Genomic DNA, 26,954 nt, shown 5'->3' with positions numbered 1-26,954 from the left:
TTCATATGAGATCTGTATGATTACACTTTCAGTGCCCTTTGATTCTCTATCTGCAGCCATTTGATTAAAATGCTAAACTTACAATTGTATTGGTAAATTAAAATTTCACTTTGAAAAAGGGATGTAATTTTCCACAGAAGTAAATGTTCTACTTTATCTGACTCCCCCATAAATTTTAAACCACACTATCCTACAATCCACATTCAATCCAAGTCACAATACAGTTACAAAATATCATACACCAAACTTGTCAAATCTTAATGGGCTATTAAGACATGCAGATGACACCACCCTTATGGCAGAAAGTGAAGAGGAGCTAAAAAGCCTCTTGATCAAAGAGCAGAGTGAAAAAGTTGGCTTAAAGCTCAACATTCAGAAAATGAAGATCATGGCATCTGGTCCCATCACTTCATGGCAAATAGATGGGGAAACAGTATCAGACTTTATTTTGGGGGGCTCCAAAATCACTGCAGATGGTGACTGCAGCCATGAAATTAAAAGACGCTTACTCCTTGGAAGGAAAGTTATGACCAACCTAGATAGCATATTGAAAAGCAGAGAAATTACTTTGCCAATGAAGGTCAGTCCAGTCAAGGCTACGGTTTTTCCAGTAGTCATGTATGGATGAGAGAGTTGGACTGTGAAGAAAGCCGAGCACAGAAGAATTGATGCTTTTGAACTGTGGTGTTAGAGAAGACTCTTGGGAGTCCCTTGGACTGCAAGGAGATCCAACCAGTCCATTCTAAAGATCAGCCCTGGGTGTTCTTTGGAAGGAATAATGCTAAAGCTGAAACTCCAGTACTTTGGCCACCTGATTCGAAGAGTTGACTCATTGGGAAAAACTCTGATGTGGGAGGGATTGGGGGCAGGAGGAGAAGGGGACCACAGAGGATGAGATGGCTGGATGGCATCACTGACTCGATGGACTTGAGTTTGGGTGAACTCTGGGAGTTGGTGGACAAGGAGGCCTGGCATGCTCAGATTCATGGGGCCGCAGAGTCAGACATGACTGAGTGACTGAACTGAAGGTACAATATTCTACCATCTTGAATTCGAAGTGCTATACTCTGAATTGTATTTTGAGAGAACCATTACTAAGTGTTAAAACTAGGCAACCTGTTTTCTGGAATGACATTGTATTTAATAATAGCAGCTTTTAACATTTGATTCTGACTATATAATAAGCATGGCTTCCTGGCTCAGTGGTAAAGAATCTGCCTGCAATGCAGGATATGCAGGTTCAATCCCTGGCTCAGGGAAGATACCCTGGAGAAGGAACTGGCAACTCACGCCAGTATTCTTGCCTGGGAATCCCATGCACAGAGGAGCCTGGGGGGCTACAGTCTACTGGGTCACAAGAATTGGATCTGATTTAGTGACTAAACAAAATTTTATAGTCTAAATATTAAACTTTCAGAAGCCTGAAATTCCTGAAGATTCAATATGAGAATATGTGACATTAACCCAACTAAATAAGGTTATTTTTTATTTGCATTTTAAGATTTTAGAGGTTGGTGTCTAGACATTTTACTAGGGTAATAATTAGTATTTGTTCTACCAACATTTTGTCCTTACCCACTCTAAGTAGGTAGCCAGGCTTTGCACATCCTTCCCTCAAGGATTTTTTTCCCAAGGATAGAACTCATTTTCTAAAGTCAACCAGTGCTCTTGGTTCTTGGTACTGCTTCCTGCATCATCATGGGAGCAGGAAAGGAAACAAGACTCAGAGGGATGAATACTAGTGTGCCTAGGAAGGTTGGACCATAAACATAGGAGCCACTTGCATCATCTGGTTCTAAGGCCTGTGACAGGGAGGCAATTGGATGAATATTCATGGAGTCCATGATGGTAGCTAGAGGTCTCCCCACCTCCACCATTTCAGAGTACCATTTATCCTTCCTGGATTCTTACGACTTTGGGTAGGCCCCTACTCCCAATAATGACTGAGACTGAATTCCCTGCCATCTTTATAGGATGGGGGCTCTGATCTGGCTTGATTTAAAGGAAATAAATGTAGCATTTCAGATAAACCAGAGTTGTGAGGATTCATTATTTAGATACATTATTGTTTTCATTTTTTTAAATATCCAAAATCCTTCTATATCCATGACCTCACTTGACTTTCACCCTGCCATGAGAAAGGCCGAGTAGTTTTCATGTTAAGGTTCTGAACAGCCTAGAACCTGTTCTAATCGAACCTAATCTAATCCAGTAGCCTTCGTTGTTTGCCCATAGCATTGGTGTTTTCATTAGCTTGACCAATGTGTTCCACTACTGAATCCAGCAGAGGGGAAAAAATAACCAAGTCACATTCGTAGGGGAAAAAGTAAGCTAATAGGAATATTACGTGTAGCTTGTACACGTATAATTTTTCATAGCTCTATGGTGCCTGCTGTAAAATATACTAGTAAAATTTTCAGAAAAATTTCACAATAACTTTATCAGGTTTGTTCAACCTTTGTTCAATTTATTACACATATGCTCAAGTTCTGAGTTACTATTACAATGATGGAATTAAATTACAAAGTGTTACAGAAGTAGCAAGCATGGTGTCACAGACCATCATGACCTTCAAGCAAATTTGATTAAAAGAAAAAAAAAAAAAACTGAAGTCAATACTCTATGGAAACTGAGGCTCCCAATTATATAACACAGTTAGCAAAATTGTATGTCTACCTGTAAATCCCAGTCTTCAAGTTCCAAGTCCTTTCACATTGCAGAAAATGACCCTTTCACCTCACAGGAAACTGAATCTGCCTAAGACCACTGCCAACACACAAGGGAGGAATGTGAGAGGAGGGCAACATAGACGTCCCAGGTCTTCAGGTCCTTGCTGTTACGCTAGTTGTCTCTTACCTATGTAATGGCCCCTGGCCAATGACACTGAAAAAGAATCATGCAGGATTTCTAATGGCACACTATGGTTAGTAGCCACACACAAAAGTCAGTCATTCTGTTTTGATTTTTTTTATTGAAATGACAATAAAATAAAAAAAGAACTGAACATTTTAATCAAACTTTAACAATTATAAAAATATAACCAAAACTTCAGTTTCTTTTATACATTTTTCTATAAACTTAACACCAGAGTAATTCTCAAAGCCAAACTATAAATGATTCTTGTACACTATGATGTGAACACAGCAACCAAAGTTTAAGTTTTTAAAGCACTGATCTTTCCCTTAACAGAACATGATACATTTTCCCAACTTAACTCTAGTCTCACAATACAATCCAACACTAAAATACAATGACATCTTAACTGGCTTAATCTAGACTTACTTAGGTTTTAGTTTTCTTTTTCCCCAAAACAAGCTAGATGAATATAATACAAGCTAATATTAAAGTGTGTTTTATGGCTCAAGTCAAATTATAGTATTATGCTTTGTATTATGTATTTAACAAAAGCAAGGAGCTTCAAATGAGTCCAGTTTAACCCAAATAATGAGTGATGTAAAACGTGGAATAATTATGGGAAGCCAAACCTTACATTTATAAAAGTTGACTTGTATCTAAGTCAAAGCCCACTAAGCCTCTTCTGGAAAATGCAATATGCAAAATTTCGTGCTCTCGGAAGTGGTCTTAGTGAGGGGCATAAACTGTTCCAAACACTATGAATGAGTGAAAACATCAAGTTTGAGGAACTCCAAGGAGGAAAAGGTACTCCAAGCATTTCGTCTCAAGTGACTGAGTAAGTACTTTAAAACACAGGCATTAAAAAACTGAAAGCATAGTGAGTCACACTATTTAAGGGAATTTTAAGTGAATGGCTGGCTAGCTGGTTTGCTGAATCTGAGGAACTCCACCTTTCACTTCTGACTAAACATATAAGAAAACAGACTGGCCAGTTTGGTTATGTTTGATCCAAATAAAATACTAACTCAACAAAACTCTTAAACATAAAAAAGGAATTACTGCAACACACAATGCTGTAATAATTACAAGGGAAGACAACAATAAAAAGTAAAAAAATCTTTTAACTGTTGACAAAAGATGGATTCAGACACAGAATTGTCATTATGATATTTCAAGTATCATTCACTTTTTAAAAAAAATCAAGTCTTCATCACACAGAAACAAAAATTTCACTTTTCTTCAAAGGGATGTCAAACGTAAATATGATTTATAACATTTGAGTAAAACTTTATTTTTTTCCCCTCAATCTGTTGAATACTTTCCAATGTGATTTAGTAGTTTTATATAGAATATGCACTACTTACTCAGGGAAAAGAACATGGCATACATTGTAATTATACAATGCAAAAGAAGGCTTTCATTTACAAACAAACCTGGAAAATAAGGCATTCAAACATATAAGTCATTTAAAACTTGTCAGTATTGATTATGTATAGAATTGGAATGAACATTTAAGACTGTTAGTTCTTGAAGAAATGATAAGAACTTACATATCAAAGTGTTAATTAAACAGTACCCTGTACCCTCTTTCTAATGGACTACATCAAATTTGAACTTCCCCAGTTCTATTTTCATCAGGAAACCTAACGAGAGCATTGGGATACAACTATAACAAGTTCAAAAACAAGTTTTTAAAATGTGTATTATGAATTTTAACTCAAAATCACATCTATTATATTCCAGGTTGGTAACTCCAGCTTACTATTTTTCTCACGTAAGCCCCAAGGTATGGATGACTCAAGCACTTACATTACTGGAGGTAATGATCAAGAAAGGATTTCTAGGTCAAAGCTTGAGTTACAAAAGGACGAGTGGCCTCAAATCCAATGACATTTCAACTCTAACATTCCTTACTGACACCACTTCAAATCACACCACGAAAAAGTCTGCCTCTCTTCACCTTCCCCAAAGGGCATGAGCTAACACACCTGAAAGTCGTCACCGTAGCTTTCCAACTGGAGGCTAGAAACAATCACAGAAGGTAGGCTGGAGATTGAGCCATGTCCATCTCTGCCTTCTCCAATCTTGTAGGATGCCATCAGTGAGCTCAACAGTAAAACTACAGTTAGCTAGAAACATGTCAATGTGAAGCAGAATGGCAGAACTGTTACACTTGAAGGAGGGGGACTATCCATAGAAACAGGGGCTCTTTCAAAGGCAATCCCTGGTCATTTTTGGTCCTGGAGACAGGTGCTCACCCATTAGTAGGCACAGTTATAGCCACTATTAGATTCACAACCGTGTGAAGGTTTCTTAGGACCTCACCTAAATAAAGCTAAATGTTTAAAATTGCTCAGTTGCTCTTTGTCTCATTTTCTCAAGCCTAAATAGGAAGAATATATGATGTATCTTTCACATCACCCAATATTCAGAATAGCTCTGTCATCAGTACCATAAAGATGCACAACCAAAAGTTCGTTTCTATCTATGAAAAACGTAACTAGCAATCTATTTTAGTAGCTGCATCTTAGATGACTTCCTTTACATTAAATCTACAATCAACCATTTATAATAAGGCATACACAATGTACTATTAAGCAGTAACAGGGCCAATTCTTTTCCCTTAAGAATATTTTTTATTCCCTCAAATTTGATCCTAATTTAACTGTGCTTTTAAGATTCTTAAATTTGGTATTTTTCTCATAGGCTGACAAAATCTAATTCTGACTATTCCAAAATATTTTTGAAAAGGCTTTATGTCACTTTTTAAAACCAAACTTTCATCTCATTGGCTATAACTCCACATTAATTGAAATAACAAACTTTATAATCCAAGAGTTCAAAACCTACCAGACCCACTTTTAGAAACTTCCTTCACAGATCACCATTTCACCACAGCCATAAAAATAACTTAAGACACATAATTTCACAAGAGCACAGATAATGAATACTTCCATTATTGGGGGGGGGGCGGTGTTTAATTGAGCCCTGGGACCTCTTTTATACCAATTCCCACAACATTCCCCGACCAAGTCAATTTTAACAGTTTCCTGTATGGCTAACATCTGTTGCATGTGAAATAAGGTCTAGCTATGCTGGTATAAAATGTACTCATCAGTAATACACTTGGAGTTCTGCTGTGATATAACTCATAGAGAGTGTAAAATTGGTATAGCAGTCACACCTTGGATTCAATCAAGCAAATGTAGTTCCCCAAAGTAACAGACAATTCTCATCACAAAAATCTACAACATGGTCTTGGGAGTATACCCCCAAGAATGGTATCAGAGCAAAGGGTCCCACTTAAGCCTTCGCTTACGGCTTGACTGACCTTAATCTGCCATTATATCTTAACATTCACCTGTTTAGTTGGGGAAAAGGAATCCTTGCCTATAAGAATTTTACAAGTGTAATGTGAAATTAAAAATCAAAACAACAAAAAAAACATAGAAAGAAGTCCACTTTCTTTAATGTTGTACAAAAAATATTTGTGTAGAACCAAAAGTAAACTAAACAATATCACATTTGTTTATAGCACAATCTAGCTTTTCATATTAACTTTACTACTCAGACCATAGAAAGTAGGTGGTAATTTCAGGACTGGGAAAAGGATAACACCAAAAAAACTTCAGGGATGTTTCTTCTACACTGTGTATAGCTGTGCTCACAGAGACGGCTTCTCTCACTTCTCTGCTGTGCAGCAACTCAGTTGTATATAAAATTGAACCTGAATTTTAAAAACAACAATATCTTTATTAAAAACAATATTATTTACATTTTTTCTACCTTAGATAAATTTATCTGGACATTAAAACTCTCCCTTGATATTTTGGGCATTTTCTACATAGACACCCTTTTCTTCCACTTGTCATATCTTACATTCAATACTGCTGAATACTTATAACATAAAAAAATTCTAATAGTGTAAGTTTGATTATCCACTTTCCTTGAGGGAAGTAAACATTTTTATACCTCATTGTATTCTGACCACCCAGCACAATTACTGTTACCTGACAGTAGATGGATCACTTTGAATAAATGAATAACATGACTTTTTTCATATCCCATACTTCAATGTGTAACCCATGAACAGACCAAAGCAGAGGAACAAAAGATGAAGTCTGACTTCAGCGCCAGAACAGAAAGACCAATTTCACACTAAACATGCTTTCACAGAAGGCCAAGATCACAACCGAAATTGTTTTTAAAGTAACATTTGTTAAGCATTTACCAGGTGCCTGGCATTATTCTAAGCACTTTATTATATGTTATTTCACCTAGTCCTTATAAATCTATGAAGCTGGGTCTACCATCCCCCTTTACAGGTGAAGAAATAGGTATAATAATTTGTTAGAGACCACACTGCCCGGAAGCAATGATGGTAGAATTCAAATCCACACACTGACTGTAGAATGCATATTATTAACCACTATGTTATTCTATGAGTCCTATCTGTTACTGACAAGGACCTCAACCAGTGTAAGTCAATTTAAAAAACAAAACAACACACATTTCTCATCACTTCATCTGCCTTAAAAAAAAATTAAACTCCATGTAAAAATTCAGGACTTAATCCTAAACGCCCCAACTTGGCCCTAAATAGATTTCCCAATGAGTAATGAGAATACTCATTAAGACAAGAGATTCAATTCTCCACAGTTTTATATACATAACTTCCATCATATTTATTATACATTGTTGACTACAATTTTACCATCTCTTCTTTGAATGATGGTTTCAAACTTACCTGTAGAAAATACCAGATTTGGAGAAGAACAGATGCACAAATACCAGAATGTCATGCTGCAACTGAGGACACAGTCATCTTTGGCTTAATCCACACAAGACCTAGGGATCCATCTACTGTTTTAGTTTCCTTGAAGACCAAAATTTATGAACTATCCCTCCTCAAGTGGCTTGAATTATTTTAAATCCAGCAGTTTAGATGCAGCAAACAAAAAAGCCCAACTCTCCATACCTGCTCAAAAGCTGGGGGAGACTAGAAATGATGGGTCCATATCCAGGGGCATTGTCGTATAGTTCAAACAGCGGTGCAGCCACCAGCTTGTAATTTTTAGGGACTGCAAACAAGGCTAAAACAAAAACAGTGTTTATTGGCTAAAATAAAAACAGTATTCATTTTCTATACTTCCTTATATAAACACTGCTTCTACTTCACTAGTAATCACTAATTTTACATTTGAGAAACTTCTGAGGAAAAAAATAATTCTCATTAACACATTTTGGTTGTGTCTTTTAAGCAAAGGTCAGTCACAGCTTTGAAATGGACTCTAAATAAATTCATGCTGTTAACAACAAAGGGCACCTTATGAGTGCTGCCTCTGGGAGAAAGGGGAGGAGACCCTTGATCTTCTAATTTATTTTGAATTTCATTTTACAAGTATCAAAAACCAGAGTAGTTGTTAATGTGCACAACAGAGCTAAAGACTCTATTATTAAAAAAATCAATTAATCTGTCTCCTAAAATTTTATCACAATGTGAAATTAATACCAGCAGCTAAACAGTTATTAAAAATACTATAACCTGATATTTTTGGCTCCAGTTATTTACTCTTCCCCGGTAACATAACTGGCCTATCCAAGAAAAACTAGGTAATTGTGGATAAAAATGGTATGTGTTTTTAGGTTTACAATAAATCCCCAAATTCAAGTAACTTGAGGAAAATCACAAATAGAGGTATCCTTGATACTACACTACAGAAGTTTTTAGATGGCTGCCTTCAAGAATAAAGTAACTTACCTTTCTCTTGAAGCTGAACCAGAAACAACTTCTTATGTTCCTTAGGTTTTGTAATATGTGCAGGAATATATGGATACTAAAATAACAAGAGAATAATTTGTAGTTGCCAAGACATCCCTGACACCTCCCAAGCCTCCACTGACCAACATCTCCCATTTCAGACTTTAAGCTCAAGTATCAGGCCTGAAGACCAGCTTCTTTATAACCCCAACAGAATTTTAACATGTACACCATGGCTTCATTTATTTCTTATGTGTTTATGCCCTAATACAGTGTAAACTCCCTGAAGAAGAATCCTTTCTAGTTTTCCCTTTACCTAATGGATCTGGTACCTAACGGATGAATAAATACATGCTTTAATAAATATAAAATATCAAGCAGTAAATGATTGAGTCACAGAAACAATTATAGGTTGACAAGTTTAAACACAATGAAGTCTGACATAAATATTTATAATAGTTGTCTTTTCAAAACATATCATTACAAAGTTAAATTTGCTAGAATCCTGATGCAGACCACGTTTACTAAATAAAAAGTTTAAATACAATGAGGTGCTCGACAGGAAATTTCTCCCCACAATCACCACACACCCCACATGGAACAATGCTGCAGGTACACTGGATGAGCGGTCTGTCAGCTGAACAAAGTCAAATTGTTTGTGAAAATGGAGAAAATATTTTGAAGAATGCAAAGGAAGAAGAGAATTACAGAGGGAAGGTTGCTACCTGAGAAAGAAGAATTTTACACAAAGAATTCTAAAAGTCTAAGATAAAGATTTCTTCTTCTGCTGTGCACACATAATGAAACCTCTCCTGCATCTCCCCATAATACATTCAGAGAAGCCTACTTTCCTTTTTGAAGTATTTGAGGGCAGGGGAATTTAAAAAGTGCTAAAAACAGGCATAATGGGAAAGAAGGATAAAAACAGAGGCTGCCAAAAGGAGGTATCAGCATCCCCATTTCTGTAAGAAACTTGTACAGAGACTAAGTATCCTTCCCAGAATGATACGGTTAAGCAATGATGCCAGGATTCAGCTGAGTCTATCCAACTCTTACCTAACTGGAAAAGACTATTCCCACTGTGCCATCCCAATGGGACCTAAACAGTCCTCCGACTACAGTAATTCCATACCAGAGCCATCCCCAGGGTATAATGAATCATGACCCCTCCGTACATGATCATGAAAACCATGCACACTGGCATCAGAGAGATCCAGTGAGGAGAGCGTGCTTCAAAACAACAGAAGTGTGGACAGCAGGGATGGAGCAGTCAAAAGGAACAGGACTGCTGAAGTATGACCATGAGCTAACCGGTGGGGGTGAGTGAGAGCTAATGGGATTTGTTCACTTTTACTATGCTACTTTTGTACATATTTGAAATTTTCCTTTAAAAGAAAAAATGCTTGGCTTTTATTTTTTAATTTAAATTAACAAGAGAAAAAAGGAAATTTCAAGTCAAATTAGAACTTTTTAAATGGCTAGAATTAAATCAGTTTCCTACTTCCCCAAATGGCCAGCAAATATAACTGAACACTGACCTGAGGAGGCTCAAAATTTGGTCTCCACCAATTGCCAATGCAGTCATCGATGACCCAGTCTTGCAGGACTCCATCTTGACGACCCAGTATCTGTCAAAAACAAACGATAAAGCCGGTAAACTAAATATACATACCAATGAATATCCTTCTTCAGTGAAGAAGGTATTTTTCACAACACGCCTAATAGAGATGAATAGCTAATATGCCCCCATATAGATTTCCTTTTACAATGTATCTGTGTCATTCTGCCCAAGACATAAACTATTAGTTCAAAACTGGCAAGCTAGCATCAACATGATGATGGAGGACCAACTCATCTGTTCTGTGCCTTGGCACTGAAAATCAAAGACTAATTACCTATATCAACCAACGGCATACCACAGTTTTCTAGAGTCAGCTATAGCTTTTGTAAATCACCCACCTAACCAAGCTATAGAAATAAGTATGCAAAATTCAGTTTTCATTTCCATAAATCTGTATATCACAAGATTAAATTTAACTTAATCAGAGTTATGCTCTACAGATTTTAATTAGCCAAAAATGGTTTTACAAAGTTCATGACAAGAAAAAGCAGTTAAAAAGCAGTTAACTGTCCCACTTTACCATTCCCACTGGCTACAACTTTCAACTCTTAGCTGTTTTTCCCCCTGATATTTGCCTCATTTTTAAAAGCATTCTTCTCGTTTTTAAATAAACTGTTTATCTCAGTTTTAGGTTTACAGAAAAGTGGAAGCCTAGAACTAGGGAAGCCCTAGAACTCCAGCTGTGAATCAGAGCTGAGAACATCTACAGATTGAAGAGACTTCCGAAATATACCACAGCCAGTTTTCCCTACTATTAACATCTTACATTAAGATAGCGTATTTGTCACAACCAAGGAACCAACACTGATAACCTTATTATTAACTGAAGTCCATATTTTCATCAGATGACCTTCATTTTCACCTAATGTCTTCTTTTTTCAGTTCCAGAATCCCACCCAGGATATTACATTATATTTGCATTTCTCCTCAGGGTTCTCTAAGACTGACAGTTTCTCAGACTTTCCTTATTTTTGATAACCTTCAGTTTCGAGGAGTAGGAGTTAGGCATTTTGTATTATAGAATGTCCCTCTATTAGACCGAGATTTCAGATTTCAGGGAACTGGGGAAGGAAAATCACAGAGGTAATGTTTCATTCTCATCACATCATTGCAAGGGGGTACATTCCATTAATATGATTTATCACTGATATTAACCTTGATCACCTGGCTGAGGTAATATTTGTCAAGCTCTCTACTATACTTTTTAAGAGTTACATTTTTAATATTCTTTTATGACCATTTCTTGATTGCTTTTCATTTTTAAAAACCTTTAAAAAAATTTAACACTCTCTACTATGGAACAAGAATTTAGATCTTAAAACCATATTCCCCACTCATACTTTCTCTTCTACCATGCTCCCATTGTCAGTATTTAAGTCAACATTCAGTATTTAATATGACTTAGTGAATCAGCAGAAGATTTATTAAACTATAATTACACACCCCTACTTGAACAACTCTTTAATACTCATTTCATTCACTATCACTAATTCATTCCCCACATTCTCCACAAGAGCTTAAATTTCTTCTCAATTCAAATATTATTCTATCAAATATTATTCTATTTTCCTAAGAGACATTTTTCTATCATTCTGCTTCGATCTGTAGTTGCTCTCAGCCCTGATTCACAGCTGGAGTTCTACGGCTTCTCTTGTTCTCTCCCGTGTTATTAGATCCTCTCTATATTCTTAACCCTGTCCCTTCTTTCTTTGTTCATTCTTTCATTTTAGTGGTGAATATTCTCCATCCACTAGCTTCCTAAAAAAAGGTACAAAAGACATCACCTTTATAGAAACTCTGCCGGGCTGGAAATAACTTTATCTGCACACTTGACTTATAGTTTGATTAGATAAAAAAGTCTCAGATGGATACTATGTACTTTCAGATTTATGAAGGTATGCTCCATGATGACTTAGCTTCTGGTATTGTTTCTGGGAGGCTGATGCCATTTCTGACTTTAATGTTTTTGTATTTAACCCAGGTCTACCCATTCCTTCTCCCCAACTTTGGAAACTTTCAGGATTTCTCGGACAGTAGTTCTTTTCAATCTGAAAACTAATGATTAGGTTTGGGAAACTTTCTTGAATTATTGCTTTGCTAATTCCTTTTCCTCTGTTTTATTTATCCAGGTTAGATTTCATTTTTTTAATTGAATTATAGTTGCTTAACAATGTTTCAGGCGTACAGCAACATGATTCAGTTATACATATATATATATCTTTTTCAGATTTTTTTTTCCACTATAGGTTATTACAAGATACTGAATATAGCTTTCTTTGCTATATAGTAGATCCTTATTGTTTCTACAGTTGATACTGATCCTTTTCTTTTACCTATGTTCTTTTTGTTCTACTTTCTAGTAGATTTCAACTCTATTTTTTAACTCACTACTCAATTTTTAATTCTGCCTTTTAAAAAAATTACTCATGAGTCCTTTTTTGTTGGCTGTATAGTCTTTTCTAATGGCACACTATTCCACAGATACAATGTCTCCTTTTATCACATCAATAATATTAATTATAATTCTGCTGATAACTGAATTTTCTGTTTCTGCTAAGTTCCCTTTGCTTCTTTTGCTCTTTCCTGTTTAGAAGTTTTCCCCAAAAGCCTGGTGATACTGGTTACCTGCTCGCAATTAAGGGTAAAATAACCTGCTTAACTGACAACTCTGTGTACATGAGTGACCAGGCTACCCTAGTTCTTTGGGTAGATTCCCAAATATTATCTATCATCAACATATTCTTTGGAACTCTCCATTTTCTCCAGGGGGGGGAAAAAAAAAAACCTTCTAATCTTCCGCCTGGGGTATATAAAACTAGCTGTTAACACTATCAGCCTAGTAGAAGTCTCACTATCCAGGCTGTAACTTCACTTATTCTCCCCACCTCCTTAACTTTTTCATTGCTTAGTGTTTTCCAATTTAACCTCTACTAAGAATTAATCAGCAGCCAGTCTCTGCCTAAATGTAAAGTAGGGAAGATGATCTAGGTACATCAATAATCCTATGCAGACTGCCAGTCAATTCAGCTTTCAGTCCATGCACACCCCCTCTTTCACAAGTACCCCCAATTCCTAAGCTTTTCTGATGTTCTAGAGTGCTGGGTCCTTGACTGCCCTTCTGGGAGGCTGAGGTTTTGGCTAAGTCAATTATGATTCGCTCATCTGCCTTCTACCTTCAAACACTTTTTCCTTGTTACGGTCTCATTTTACATTCCATCAACTTACTGGACTTTTATCTTTCTAAAACCCCTTTAATGTTTTTTGGTGGAGTTATAAGAAAAAGCTGAGGTAAGTTCAATCTATCGTATATAAGCTGAGGTAGATTCAATCTATCGTATATAAATGAAAGTTCAAACACAGCCGAATATTTAAGACTAACACTGCATTTTAGAAATACTATAAAGCAAGTCAAAGTGGAAGAAATACAGGTTTTAGTTTTGTCTCCTTTCTGTATTTGCCAAGGATTTTGCACAGAATATGTACGAGTTTTGTAACTAACGGGAGTTGCATGCTAAGAAAGAAAACTATTTACTAATGAAACAGCCTACAATCTCAAAAACCTCCAGCATCTATATGCATCTGGCCCCAAGTCTTTAGAGACAGACATTAGAAGAACTTCTAAAAAGTAACAACCTGGGCAAAGCCTAAAAGCTATGTGCAAAAATGAAAATAGGTATGTAACAGGAATCATTCTCCTGTCAAAATTCCAACACCTACTCTGGAATAAAATTACCTGCATTCAAATCTCCAGCTTCACCACACACTAGCTGTAAAACATCAAGGAAGCTACTTGCACTTTCTGTGCCCTAATTTATCAGTAAAACAGGATTAATAGCACCCACTTCCTAATGCTATTATGATGTTTAAACAAATTATTGCATGTAAAGCACTTAGAACATTGCTTAGCAGTCAATACTCAGTAAATGTTGTTTTATTAACCATTATTGCTATATCAACTATTTCAATGGAAAATAATGCTATGACAAAGTATAAGTTCAACTTACAGAAAATAAACATTGTACTAACACTCTGAATTTATGTTTTATTTATAGAAAACTAAATATTTAAAATAAACTCATCCTTTTCAAGGCATAAAAAAATCTGACTATGCATTAAGTTGACGGTATTTAGATGAGCATTAATGAAATCATCAAAGTGGTTAAACAGAAAAATACCTCTGTCATTAAGCGTTTTAGTCCTTCAACTTCATCTTCTCCTGGATTAAGCTCACCACCAGGTCTGTATAAAGGTTAAAATTTCAGCTTTCAACTTGTATTAACAATTTTGGTTAACAGGAAAAACACAATAATTACTATTTCTATCAAGTAGCTTCGTAACACATTTTGGTGTCACATAAGGCAATTAAAGCAAACAAATGTCAAATGGAAGGGGAAGAATGTGCTAGAAAACGGAATTCATGTCCATTCACGAGATTCACAGTAGACAAACCCTAGTCTTAAAATATGTACCAGAACATAAACATCACATAGTTGCTGGAAACCAGTACATCCCAATTTTTTCTCTCTGGAAGTTATCTAGTGATAATGGAGTCTAGAAATGCTGAGAAAGCAGTGGACCCACATTCTCTAGATCTGAAGAATGCGGCATTTTTTAAGAATTCCAAACTAAGTATTTGAGAACACTCTTTTTGGTACAATCTAGTCAAACAGTTGTGGACTAAACATACTGAGAGATTTATAAACTTAAATGAGAAAACTAAACAATCTATAAAAATGTAAAGCATTTTAAGAACAGGAAACACTATTGATCCTAAGCAAGAAATAATATCAATTGTTCTCAGTAATGCTACAAAGACATCTAGAAATTGAACTCGGACTCGTTTGTTTCATAGGGCTTCTCTCAAGCCCAGTCATTAGCATCAACAATACAGAGAAACATGCAGATTTCTAGTTAGACCATTCTAGTTAGACCACAGTGTTCATAAATGAACACTGCAATGGAGAAAAAAAATGCTTTTGAGTTTCTCTTCCAAAAGACTCCAGTAACAGCCATGTTTGTTGAGACAAATGGCTAAAAGCTAAAGCTGTATTAAAGCTGCATAAAACAGCCATCTTATTAAAAGTTGTTCATTTCCAATGACACTTACAATTTGAAGAACGTTGTTCCCAGCTGTAGCAGTAACACATGGGGTAGCCGGTGCTCATGGACAATCAAAACACCTTCTACAGTCCTCCTCATGCCAATTTTATCAAATTCCTCCCTCATGCGCTGAAATCTGGCTGCAACAGAGCTGTCCTTCTCATAGAGAGGCTCTTTTGTACCAAAAGTGTAATTGGTAAGAGGGTACCTGTGATCCAAAGACAGACATCTGAGAACTGTAGACCATAAATTACTAGGACAGACACCAATCACATAAAAGAAACCTTGGTAAAAAGTGTATATATATTGCACTTAGAGACAAAGAATTTGAACAAAGTTAAACAACTAGTTAATAAGAGAGCAGAGAAGGAAACGGCAACCCACTCCAGTGTTCTTGCCTGAAGAATCCCAGGGACGGGGGAGCCTGATGGGCTGCCATCTCTGGGGTTGGACAGAGTCAGACACGCTGAAGTGACTCAGCAGCAGCAGCAGAGATTAGAATCTAGCTCTCTGGACTCTAAAACCAGAACTTTCATTAGCCCAAGCTGTTACTTCCTACTTGAACTCTCAAGTATAGATGAAGTGAAGTGAAGGGACGTGAAGTCGTGTTCGACTCTTTGCGACCCCATAGACTGTAGCCTACCAGGATCCTCTGTCCATGGGATTTTCCAGGCAATAGTACTGGAGTGGATTGCCATTTCCTTCTCCAGGGGATCTTCCCAACCCAGGGCTCGAACCCGGGTCTCCCGCATTGTAGATAGACGCTTTACCGTCTGAGCCACCAGTTCAGGTCAAGTATAGATGACAATATCCTTAAAGCTCTTAAACGCACAGAGTAGCTATCTGAATAACTGGCAATCCTCTGGTTTTAGATGCTAACACTGTCAACCTGGCTAATGTGCCCTTGGGCTCCTCTACCAATCTAATCATAAATTCTATTAATTATGGGTGCTAACGGCTGATGTCTTCTTCTACAAACTGAGTCACCACTTTCCATAATCTCCCCAGTTATTTTCTATTTGTCCCAGTCAACTATCATCAGAGTTTTCTGGTAACTTTCTTCTTCAGATGAACTTTTCTTTCCCTTCTAAGATGTTGAGCCTTCTGCATTTCTTCTATTCAGTATCTTTATTCTTCCTTTCTCTTCATTTGAATCTTTTGCTGACTAGATGTAATATAAACATTCTCTACTTCTTTATCAAGTATTCAAAATATAATATATTGAAAAGTTTTCTTCTTGCCTAGTAAATATTTTTTCCTTAAAAATAGTTTAAAAACTCATATTTCATCACAGGTATCACCTTGTAACCCTTTGATCATAAGACTTACAGAAAGCAGCCTTTGATTATAAATCTTTGGGTAAGAATGCTTTGGCCACACTTGCCTGTCCCTAACATATCTTGTCTACCAAAACACCTTGTGTTAGAAGTCAACAACTACACAACTAATCCACTAAACTATTCTTAGAAGGGGAACAAATCAAGGTTGCCAGAATGTTAAAAAAAAAAAAATTTACTTTAATTCCAGAAGCCAAATTCCAGGCATAAGTGAAGCAGCACTAAAGTAACTAAAATAAACTATTTCCAAGGTGCTCTAAAGATTTTAGGACCTTCTCCAGTAGACTCAGTGCTAAACCTAACACCTTCATCATGAGTAGCAACAACTCCACATAGCACTCTGTGCCCTGAAATTTAAAAAAAAAAGGCTTTATATACATTAACATTCAGTTCTCACCACCTGAATTAGAATTAAAGACAGCTCTAATACATCTCTATTGCAAACCCAGCTCTCACATCAAGAGATGCCATTAAGATGAAATATAAGGCTGTTCAGCTGTGAAGTTGGTGCCAGCCCAGACACATCTGTAGTACTCCCATCCTACTGTGAGCTTTGTAGAGCAGGGACTACACCTGACTTCCTCACCACTGTCTACCCAGCATTAACCCTAGTGCCTGCTACAAACTAAGCATTCATGCAATATTTGCTCATAAAATATACTGGAGGAGAGAGAACTTATTTTCAACTTAGGCCATTACTCAACCAGGTCAACTGAATTCACAACACAATTCTTTCTTAATACTATGATTATACAGGAGAGGCAAAGTACTGCAAATCCATTAACTCATAACTTTAATGGAGCAAAAATTGAAACATTTCCACCAAGTTAGTTCGACATAATGGTTTGATGAAAAATAACCGAATAATCAAGGTAAAGCAAGGTAAAACTGTGAGCACTAACAATAATAACCAATGAAAGTAATACAGAAGCTGTGCTTTCACATTTTTTAAAAAAACATTTAGCCTTTCTATTTCATGGGAATACTATGAGGATTTTTCTAAAGATGTGATATGAAATTAAAATGCTATTATGTTAGTGTAATAGCTAGAGATATTAACTTGTATGTGTATGCTCAGTCGCTCAGTCATATCCAACTCTTTGCCACCCCTTGGACCACAGCCCAACAGGCTCTTCTGTCCATGAGATTTTCAAGGCAAGAATACTGAAGGGGTTGCCATTTCCTCCTCCAGGCCATCTTCCTGACCTAGGGATCAAAACGGTGTCTTCTGTTCTGCACTGGCTAGTGGATTCTCTACCGCTAGTGCCACCTGGGAAGTCCGTTAACATATACAGTATCTACTACTTGTATGAAGTGAAGTGAAGCCGCTTTGTCGTGTCCAACTCTTTGCGACCCCATGGGCTGTAGCCTGCCAAGCTCCTCTGTCCATGGGATTCTCCAGGCAAGAATAACGGAGCAGTTTGCCATATCCTTCTCCAGGGGATCTTCCTAACCCAAGGATCGAAACTAGTTCTGCACTACCGGCAGACTTTTACCATCTGAGCCACTAGGGAATTCCTATCACTTGTATACTATCTACTAGTTCCAGATTTCATAAACCCAACGTTTTTATTACCTAAATTTCCATCACCTGTTCTGTCAAATAAAACAAACCCATCTTTTCAATTCAAATTCCTTTTGAGCAAATTTCATTTATTTGAAGATAAAGAAGAGAAACACCTAATGTTCCCTACCAAAACACCAGTATCAGTTATTCTTTGCATCCTTTAAATACTGACCAATATAAAGTGCTCATTTTCCTCCATTAGCTCGGCACCATGGTGCCTCTCAAACTCTCAGAAATGATTTTTTTTTTTTTAAGAAAAAGCATACTGATAATTTCCTGAGCAAGACATAGCCCAAATTTCAATTTCCTGCCACAGTTTACTTTTGAGAGTGGCTTCGAAATGCAGTGGCTTGAAGCGCTTAAACAATAAGACGTTAAAAGTAAAATGCAGCCCACAATGGGTTCTTTGGAGCTACATTTTGGAGGACTGAAAGGGCTTCCCAGGTGGCTCAGTGGTAAAGAATCCGCCTGCCAGGCAAGAGATGCGGGTTCGATCCCTGGGTCGGGAAGATCCTCTGGAGAAGGGGATGGCAATCCACTCTAGTATTCTGGCGTGGAAAATCCCATGGACAAAGGAGCCTGGACGTCTGCAGTCCCTGGGACGCCGAAGAGTCAGACACAGCTTAGACCTCCAAGGTCTGAAAGCCCATCTACAATGAAAGCCCCAGCCCCCTCCCAAGCTGGGGCCTCCTGGCTGCTCGGATGCTGTCGCTGCGGCGAAGACATGTAACGGAACATGGGGGAAGTCAGACAGCCCTAAGCAGATGAATAAAATGTATTCAGGAGCCGACACTCAATAAAGCAACAGAGGAAAAGACTAAGCCTGCGCGTTATAGCTAAATCTCGAAAGCTTACTATTAAAGCAAAGCCTGAACGGCAAAAACGATACTACGTTTTACCACTCACACCAAATAAAAACACACAAAATGTCACATACGCGCCGTTAAAGGATAAACACCACGTTTGCGGCTGGTTATCTCCACATACGTGGGGAAAGAATGAGTTCAGAGCGTTTTCTACAATGAATGCAGGGGCATGGAAACAAGCCATCTTTCCAGGAAAGGGAAAACCCTCTCAAGTAGGGCTCTAGCCTGTGGCGCTGGAGGGGGAGGAAGGGGAGACCGCCGAGGGCGCGCCAGAAGACTGGAGTCTTTAGGGGCGCTCACGACCAAGGGGATGCAGATAGAACCCCGCGCGAGGGCCAGGCCGCACTTACAGGTTGATGGTGCGCTCCAGGGTGAGGGGCTTGGTCTGCTGAATGTACTTGTTGCCGAACTGGGTGACTCCCCGGGGCCAGCCGGTCTGCGAGCGATTGGGCGGCACCACAGACATGCTGGCGAGCTCGGGCACTAGCAGCGAGCGGAAAACGGGAGGCAGGGAGACTTTCCCTGTGTGAGCAGCGGTTGTCTGCGTCCCACTCAGCAGACGCCGGCGGCCATTAACAAGAGAAAGCCGAAGGAGGCGTACGCACGCCGGAAGAGCACCCGGAGTCTCTGGCGGCAGGAAATAGAAAGGCGGTATCCTATCCCCAACGATCCAATCACTGCTAGGATAGCTGCAGTATCTGGAGCTTCCATTGGTAAATCAGGTACTGGTTCCGCCTTCCTTTACCTCAGTGCTTTCTATTGGATAGCGGTAGGGAAACACGGGAAAGGAGGCATTCTGGGAATTATAGTCTCCTTAGGAAAAGAGCTGCTACCTCAGCGTGCCGTGGGTGTTGTAGCTAGCGAAGAGATGAACGGAAAGCGGCCTGCTGAGCCCGGTTCTGACCGGGCGGGGAAAAAAGTAAAGAAGGAGGTGATGGCTAAGTTCTCGGATGCTGTCACAGAGGAAACTTTGAAAAAGCAAGTGGCTGAGGCCTGGAGTCGCAGGACGCCATTCCGCCACGGTAAGCGGGCTCTGTGAAGAGGGAGGCGCAGCCCCAGGTTGGGGGCCGCTGAAAAAGTCCTGGCAGTCGAGCAACAAGGCTACAGTACAAGAGGCTCTTGGAGAGAACGTGACTTTGGCCACCTCCGACTCTCCTGCCTGGCCTGCTGTCGCTTTTTAATCCAAGTTCTTGTAGCTTTAGAAACCCAATAGAGAAAGAAATGTAGGCCAGGAAGTTTCAGGAAGTAGACGGCCTGCAAATTGGTGGAAATTCTGAAATTAGAGATTAGCGAATTAGCACCTTCTTCACTCTTTGTGCGTCTTTGGGCAATGAGTTCAGCTCCTTACTGTGTAAACTAAGATCAGTTCAGTAGCTCAGTCGTGTCCGACTCTTTGCGACCCCATGAACTGCAGCGCGCCAGGCTTCCCTGTCTATCACCAACTCCCGGAGCTTATTCAAACTCATGTCTATCGAGTTGGTGATGCCCTCCAAACATCTCGTTCTTGGTCGCCCCTTTCTCCTCCCGCCTTCAGTCTTTACCAGCATCAGGGTCTTTTCCAATGAGTCAGTTCTAAGTATCAGGTAGCCAAAGTATTGGAGTTTCAGCTTCAGCATCAGTCCTTCCAATGAATATTCAGGACTGATTTCCCTTAGGATGGACTGGTTGGATCTTCTTGCAGTCCAAGGAGTCTTTTCCAAACCACAATTCAAAATTATCAATTCTTTGGCGCTCAACTTTCTTTATAGGCCAACTCTCACATCCATACATGACTAGTGGAAAAACCATAGCTTTGGTTAGACGGACCTTTGTTGGGAAAGTAATGTCTCTGCTTTTGAATATGCTGTCTAGGTTGATCATAACTTTCTTCCACAAAGCAAGCGTCTTTTAATTTCATGGCTGCAGTCACCATCTGCAGTAATTTTGGAACCTCAGAAAATAAAGTCTCACTGTTTCCATTGTTTCTCCATCTATCTGCCGTGAAGTCATGGGACCGGATGCCATGATCTTGGTTTTCTCAATGTTGAGTTTTAAGCCAGCTTATGCACTCCTCTTTTACTTTCATCAAGAGGCTCTTTAGTTCTTCTTCACTTTCTGCCATAAGGGTGGTGTCATCTGCGTATCTGAGATTATTGATATTTCTCCTGGCAATGTTGATTCCAGCTTGTGCTTCATCCAGCCCGGCATTTGGCATGATGTACTCTGCATAGAAGTTAAATAAGCAGGGTGACAATATACAGCCTTGATGTACTCCTTTTCTTATCTGGAACCAATCTGTTGTTCCATGTCCAGTTCTAACTGTTGCTTCTTGACTTGCATACAGATTTCTCAGGAGACAGGGAAGGTGGTCTAATATTCCCATCTCTTTAAGAATTTTCGGTGCTCTTCCCCGGGCCGTTCACTGCAGGACCGACTCCGGTGCCCCCGCCGCCCGCGAAGCCGTGGCCGCCGCCGCCACCCCTGCCCCGCCACCGCCACCTTGGGACCGGCTGTATGGTTAGGCCACAATCTTCAGTGAGTAAACATATTCCTCAGTTCTGTGGTGTTCTCGGCCACACATTTATGGAGTTTCTGAAGGGCAGTGGAGATTACTGCCAGGCACAGCACGACCTCTATGCAGACAAGTGAACTGCAGAAATTCATTACTGCTCAACCAAGAAGCCCCCGTAAGACTGGTTAACCTGGAGACAGAGGTGTTGAATTGAAATCCAGAGAGCATTTTTATACAAGAATTCTGATCTGGATGGGGTAAACCTCAGTGCACTTCCTTTCTATTGCCTCAGTATTACTGGATTGAAGAATTGCTGCTTCTTGTTAAGAAGTTCATTCATTCATTACACCCAACTTCATACTTAAAAGCACTGAGAATTTCGAGTGGAGTATATTAAAGTTGACTGTGTTTCTTTGCATCATTTCTGTATTCAATTTTTTAAATTCTTTCATATCCCTATTGAGTGTTTTTAAGTAAATTAACATGGCTCGAATGAACCGCCCAGCTCCTGTGGAAGTTACATACAGGAACATGAGATTTCTTATTACACACAACCCAACTAATGCAACGTTAAGCAAATTTATAGAGGAACTTAAGAAGTATGGAGTTACCACAATTGTAAGAGTATGTGAAGCAGCTTATGACACTACTCCTGTGGAGAAAGAAGGCATCCATGTTCTCGATTGGCCTTTTGATGATGGCGCACCACCATCTAACCAGATTGTTGATGATTGGTTAAGTCTTGTGAAAATTAAGTTTCGTGAAGACCCTGGTTGTTGTATTGCTGTTCATTGTGTTGCAGGCCTTGGCAGAGCTCCAGTGCTTGTTGCCCTAGCATTAATTGAAGGTGGAATGAAATACGAAGATGCAGTACAGTTCATAAGACAAAAGCAGCGAGGAGCTTTTAACAGCAAGCAACTTTTGTATTTGGAGAAGTATTGTCCTAAAATGCGGCGGCGCTTCAAAGACTCCAGTGGGCATAGAAACAACTGTTGCATTCAGTAAAACCAGAGTGCATGATGCCATTGATTAGAAGTGGAACCTGAGATGGAATGGAATTTGTCGTATATAGCAGATAGCCCGGTTGACTTGGTGAATAAGTCTGATGAAGCTCCCATAGGAGTGGTGAAAAGCAGTTTCACCAGGCCATAGGCCTGGCAGAGTTGTAGTCTCTGTTCAGGTTATGATCAACCTGTTTGGATACTAGTAAAGAATTTTTGCTGTTCAGCATTTAATATGTGCTTATAATTTATACCAATTGACCTTTCCTGAAATCATGCAGTATTGAGTCATGTCATTAAATCTGTTTCCATGCCAGAATCTTACCAATATATAAGAAATTTAGAAAGACTAGGTGCCAAAATACCCAGCACAATACTTGTATATTTTTAGTATCATATAGAACAAATCCCAGGAACTATGAACACTCTGGACCTTATGTGGTTTATTCCTTGCATCATTTCAAACATAGAAAATAGGGCCTGTGAGGTTTGTTTGCTCACAATATGTTTACATCTCCCACATTCATACCAGTATATATCAGATTTGCTCCCTTTTTATTAACCAAGTCTTACAGTGATTATTTAATATCTTTCTATAAATCTCATTTTATGTTGTAAAAGGCCTCCATTTTGAAAATCTACATTGTACAGAAGCACATGTCTTTAATGTCTCCAGACAAAAGCCTTACAGTTCATTTTAATGTTTGCACTTTGGGGTGCAACTTACAGGGAGGGCCTGAAAAAAGAATGGGAGGGGGTTATTAAGTATTTTTAATAAAATGTTGCCTTTGTCTTGTGTAGGACATGTAGAATATGTGCTTTAATTTAGTAAATATTTTTTTAAAAGGTAGAAATACTTTGTTACTGTAACTAAAATAATTCTTAAATCAAAATTTCTGAAATTCTTGTAATTTTTTTTCATACTTACCTGAAGTTGTTTACCGACTTAGTTTTGTTTGAAGTGTGATTCCCAGCCTCTCTTGCAAAAAAAAAATGTGGGTTTCTGCTAATGAATTGAGCAGACATTTAATATTTTATATACCTTTTGAGCTGTGTAACTTAATATTTGGATACTTGACAATTTGTTTTATTATGTAATTGATAAAATGGTGATGTGTATTAACGTTAGCTCAACCATATATTTATACTGTCTGGGAACAAGTGGTTATAGTTCTGTGGGAGAAATAATTTGTCAGTGTTCACCAGCTTGTAAAAATCTAGTGCAAGAGCTTAAACATTAAATAAATGATGATATGCATTTATCGTAAAAAAAAAAAAAAAGAATTTTCCACAGTTTGTTGTGATTCACACAGTCAAAGGCATGGTCAATTGGCATAGTCAATGAAGTAGGTGTTTTTCTGGAACACTTTTGCTTCTTCAATGATCCAACGGATGTTGGCAATTTGATCTGGTCCCTCTGCCTTTTCTAAATCCAGCTTGAACATCTGGAAGTTCATGGTTCACATGCTGTTGAAGCCTGGCTTGGAGAATTTTGAGTGTTACTTTGCTAGTGTGTGAGATGAGTGCAACTGTGTGGTAGTTTGAGCATTCTTTGGCATTGCCTTTCTTTGGGATTGGAATGAAAACTGACCTTTTCCAGGCCTGTGGCCACTGCTGAGTTTTCCAAATTTGCTGACATATTGAGGGCAGCACTTTCACAGCATCATCTTTTAGGATTTGAAATAGCTCAACTGGAATTCTATCACCTCCATTAGCTTTGTTCGTAGTGATGTTTTTCTAAGGCCCACTTGACTTCACATTCCAGGATGTCTGGCTCTAGGTGAGTGATCACACCATCGTGATTATCTGGGTCGTGAAGCTCTTTTTTTGTACAGTTCTTCTGTGTATTCTTGCCACCTTTTCTTAATATCTTCTGCTTCTGTTAGGTCCATACCGTTTCTGTTCTTATGGTGCTTCTGTTAGGTCCATACCATTTCTGTTCTTATGGTGCCCATCTATGCATAAAATGTTTCCTTAGTGTCTCTAATTTTCTTGAAGAGATCTCTAGTCTTTCCCATTCTGATGTTTTCCTCTATTTGTTTGGATTGATCACTGATAAGGCTTTCTTATCTCTCCTTGCTGTTCTTTGGAACTGCATTCAAATGGATCTATCTTTCCTTTTCTCCTTTGCCTGTCACTTCTTTTCTTTTCTCAGGTATTTGTAAGGCCTCTTTGGACAACCATTTTGCCTTTTAATCTATACTATTTCTTGCTGGGAGCCAGCGTGAGGAATCCCACCCATGGCAAAGGTCATGAGGAAGGAAGCCCAACAAAACGCAAAGGCATGATCTGGCTTCAGGGGTTCCCCCTGAGTTTTCCTGAACATCTACCCCTCAAAACCAGAGTCGGCCTGATTTTATTGTACTGTGCTTTCCACTCTTCTGACATTCTCTGGAAAAAGTTAATTCAGGGCTTCAGTCTCCTGCATATGAAAGGAATGTTTCAGCTCAAACCCCTCCGGTGGCTCTCTAACTTGCCTGACAGGTTCCCCCCGGACTTTTTACAACTTGTGAATTGCTCACAGCCCCCCAGCCGCGAGAGGCACAAAGCTTAAAGCATCTTAAAGATAGAGTCTTTTCTAAAGAGCTAAAAATTATATTGGTGACGGGTTTTCACTGTTGACTCAATGACTGCTGCCAGGCCTCCATATTCTTTATCTTTTAGGCACCTGGGAGGATATTAATCAATGTAATCGGGATGCAGAAATAGGAATATAGTAGTTTTGATGTAGCAACACTAGACTTTTGAGTTAATTACTTTTCTCTTTGTTATAAATCACTGTACTCCTTTTACTTGTTATAAATTGTATCCTTGCTATGTAAGAATGTAACAGTATTTAGTGCTTTCTGAGAGTGTCACCAGACTTTGGGAAGAACAGCACTATTACCCTTATCAGAAAAGGGCCATAAAATGTTAATTGGCCTTCTGGCCAGAAGATGATGTAAATCACCCAAGAGTTGCGTATACAACTAAGTATGCAGAGAAAAAGCCTGGTCTCGATAAGAGTCAAGGCTGCTGACGCTGCATAATTTTGTATTACCCATTGATCTCTATGTACAATCAAAAGGTATATAAGGCCTTTCCAGACAATAGAGGGGGGGCCAGTCATTGGAAGTCTGGTTTCCCCCGTGTCTTCTTTTCTTACTCTATTTTCTGGCTGAATTCCCATCTGGGGCATGGAGGCTTGCCATGTCTACTTACTTGCCCCAGCTTCTAAGATCCATGAGAGAGGGAGCCCAAGGTGGGGCACTCTCCGCTATTCAAACGGACGCCGGTGGCCTAACGTAGATGGTGCAAACTTCTTGTCCTGATGTTTTATTGGCTTTCCACGTAAACCAAGTTATTCAGCCTCTTTTCTCCACTAAATTTTCCTACTATACTATTTCTTCTTAATTTCTTTTATATTTCTAAATAAATAAGTTTTTCCTCGCCTACTCCGTCTCCCCTTTGAATTCCCTGGATCCACCGGGGCAGAACCCTGGCAATTTCTCTGGGAAAGATGAGAGTGATTAATGAGCTAATGCCTGCATGTATCAATACATATTTTTCTGAGTAAGGACCAGTAAGCATTTGGACACCTAGTTGAGTGGCTTTTGCGCGTTTTTCCTCCGAAGGTGATGCTTGTTTGTCCTGTGATAGCATAGCCAGAGCATTTGTTGAGAGCTGCCTGATAGTAGGCACCTGGGCTTACTCAGTTTTGCAGGCCTGTAGTTCAACAGCATGACCCACGGAAGTAAACATGGTTTGAACAAAGGAAGGAACCTGCCTCAAATGATTTCATCCTCAGCTTCAAATATCACCTTGTAAGATAAGGACTCTGCTTAATGCATCATGCTTTTGCTTCTAAAGTTTGCCAGGTTTGTTGTTTCATTGGTTAAGTGCTTTAAGGAGATGAGTCTTGGGTGTTCCGGATGCACATATAAAGTGATGGCTTCATGTTTAAGCTCTATACACCAGGGATTTTGTAGTTTCCTTCTGTGTGGGATAGAGATAGTGATGGGGTCTACCTTAAAACTGTTGACTAAACAAGATAATACCTGTAAGCTTTACACTATCAGACCCTACTGTGCCTGGCACTTGGTGTGTGGTAGCGGCAGTGAGTTTTATTAGAGGGGTACATAATCTCTCCCACCAGACTTAGTGGGTGAAACGTTGAGATAAAACTCAAGGAGTTAGGGTTATGCCTGACCCTATTAAAAAAAAAAAATATATATATATATATATTATGACTTCCTCTAGCAGTACTTTAGGGAAAAAAAAAAGGATTGAAAAAAAATTTCCAGCCAGTATTGCTATTCTCTTTTTAATTTGCTACTTTCATTTGAAGTTTAGGGGGAAATGAATTAAGACTGAA

General features: G+C 38.7%; 3 protein-coding genes across 8 annotated transcripts in view; 2 read left to right on the top strand and 1 right to left on the bottom strand.

The window, feature by feature from the left end:
- Positions 1-3,097: 3,097 nt before the first annotated feature.
- NUDT21 (nudix hydrolase 21) lies at positions 3,098-19,680 on the bottom strand. Its single transcript, XM_068991935.1, has 7 exons — positions 19,459-19,680; positions 15,346-15,546; positions 14,414-14,477; positions 10,156-10,245; positions 8,618-8,693; positions 7,835-7,949; positions 3,098-6,583 (listed from the first exon to the last, which is right to left on the bottom strand). Exons 1-7 carry the CDS (start codon positions 19,572-19,574, stop codon positions 6,562-6,564), a joined length of 684 nt encoding a protein of 227 aa, XP_068848036.1. The 5' UTR covers positions 19,575-19,680; the 3' UTR covers positions 3,098-6,561.
- Positions 19,681-19,976: 296 nt separating this feature from the next.
- The window catches only part of OGFOD1 (2-oxoglutarate and iron dependent oxygenase domain containing 1), a 33,444-nt gene continuing 26,466 nt past the window's right edge, over positions 19,977-26,954 (top strand). For 3 of the 4 annotated variants that reach the window (XM_068991894.1, XM_068991895.1, XM_068991892.1), the window contains exon 1: positions 19,977-20,130. In XM_068991894.1, the coding sequence (XP_068847995.1) occupies positions 19,977-20,130 (154 nt within the window). The remainder of the gene's footprint in view (positions 20,131-26,954) is intronic. The other variant, XM_068991897.1, reaches the window with a different exon arrangement.
- On the top strand, positions 22,083-22,604 carry LOC138097038 (protein tyrosine phosphatase type IVA 1-like). 3 transcript variants are annotated; one of them, XM_068993263.1, is made up of 2 exons: positions 22,083-22,418; positions 22,494-22,604. In XM_068993263.1, the coding sequence occupies exons 1-2, from the start codon at positions 22,083-22,085 to the stop codon at positions 22,602-22,604; spliced, it is 447 nt and encodes a 148-aa protein (XP_068849364.1). The 3 variants fall into 3 exon arrangements, with proteins under 3 accessions (XP_068849364.1, XP_068849363.1, XP_068849365.1); XM_068993264.1 differs by having other exon boundaries at positions 22,092-22,187; positions 22,281-22,604; XM_068993262.1 differs by having other exon boundaries at positions 22,083-22,604.

Source organism: Capricornis sumatraensis, chromosome 20 (genome assembly GCF_032405125.1).
Source record: "Capricornis sumatraensis isolate serow.1 chromosome 20, serow.2, whole genome shotgun sequence".
Classification (NCBI taxonomy): Eukaryota; Metazoa; Chordata; class Mammalia; order Artiodactyla; family Bovidae; genus Capricornis; species Capricornis sumatraensis.
The sequence above is the reverse complement of the archived record's forward strand: the minus strand, read 5'-3'. Positions and strand labels throughout refer to the sequence as shown.

What these genes read in the sequence shown, in the direction of transcription:
- NUDT21 (XM_068991935.1), bottom strand. Translation starts at nt 19,574, where the DNA reads ATGTCTGTGGTGCCGCCCAATCGCTCGCAGACCGGCTGGCCCCGGGGA. An exon ending in GGAACAACGTTCTTCAAATT is followed by an intron (nt 14,478 to 15,345) that starts GTAAGTGTCATT and finishes ACCTTTATACAG; the next exon opens with ACCTGGTGGTGAGCTTAATC. An exon ending in CTCCCCCAGCTTTTGAGCAG is followed by an intron (nt 6,584 to 7,834) that starts GTATGGAGAGTT and finishes TTTAAAATTCAG; the next exon opens with GTTCAATTTTATATACAACT.
- LOC138097038 (XM_068993262.1), top strand. Translation starts at nt 22,083, where the DNA reads ATGGCTCGAATGAACCGCCCAGCTCCTGTGGAAGTTACATACAGGAAC.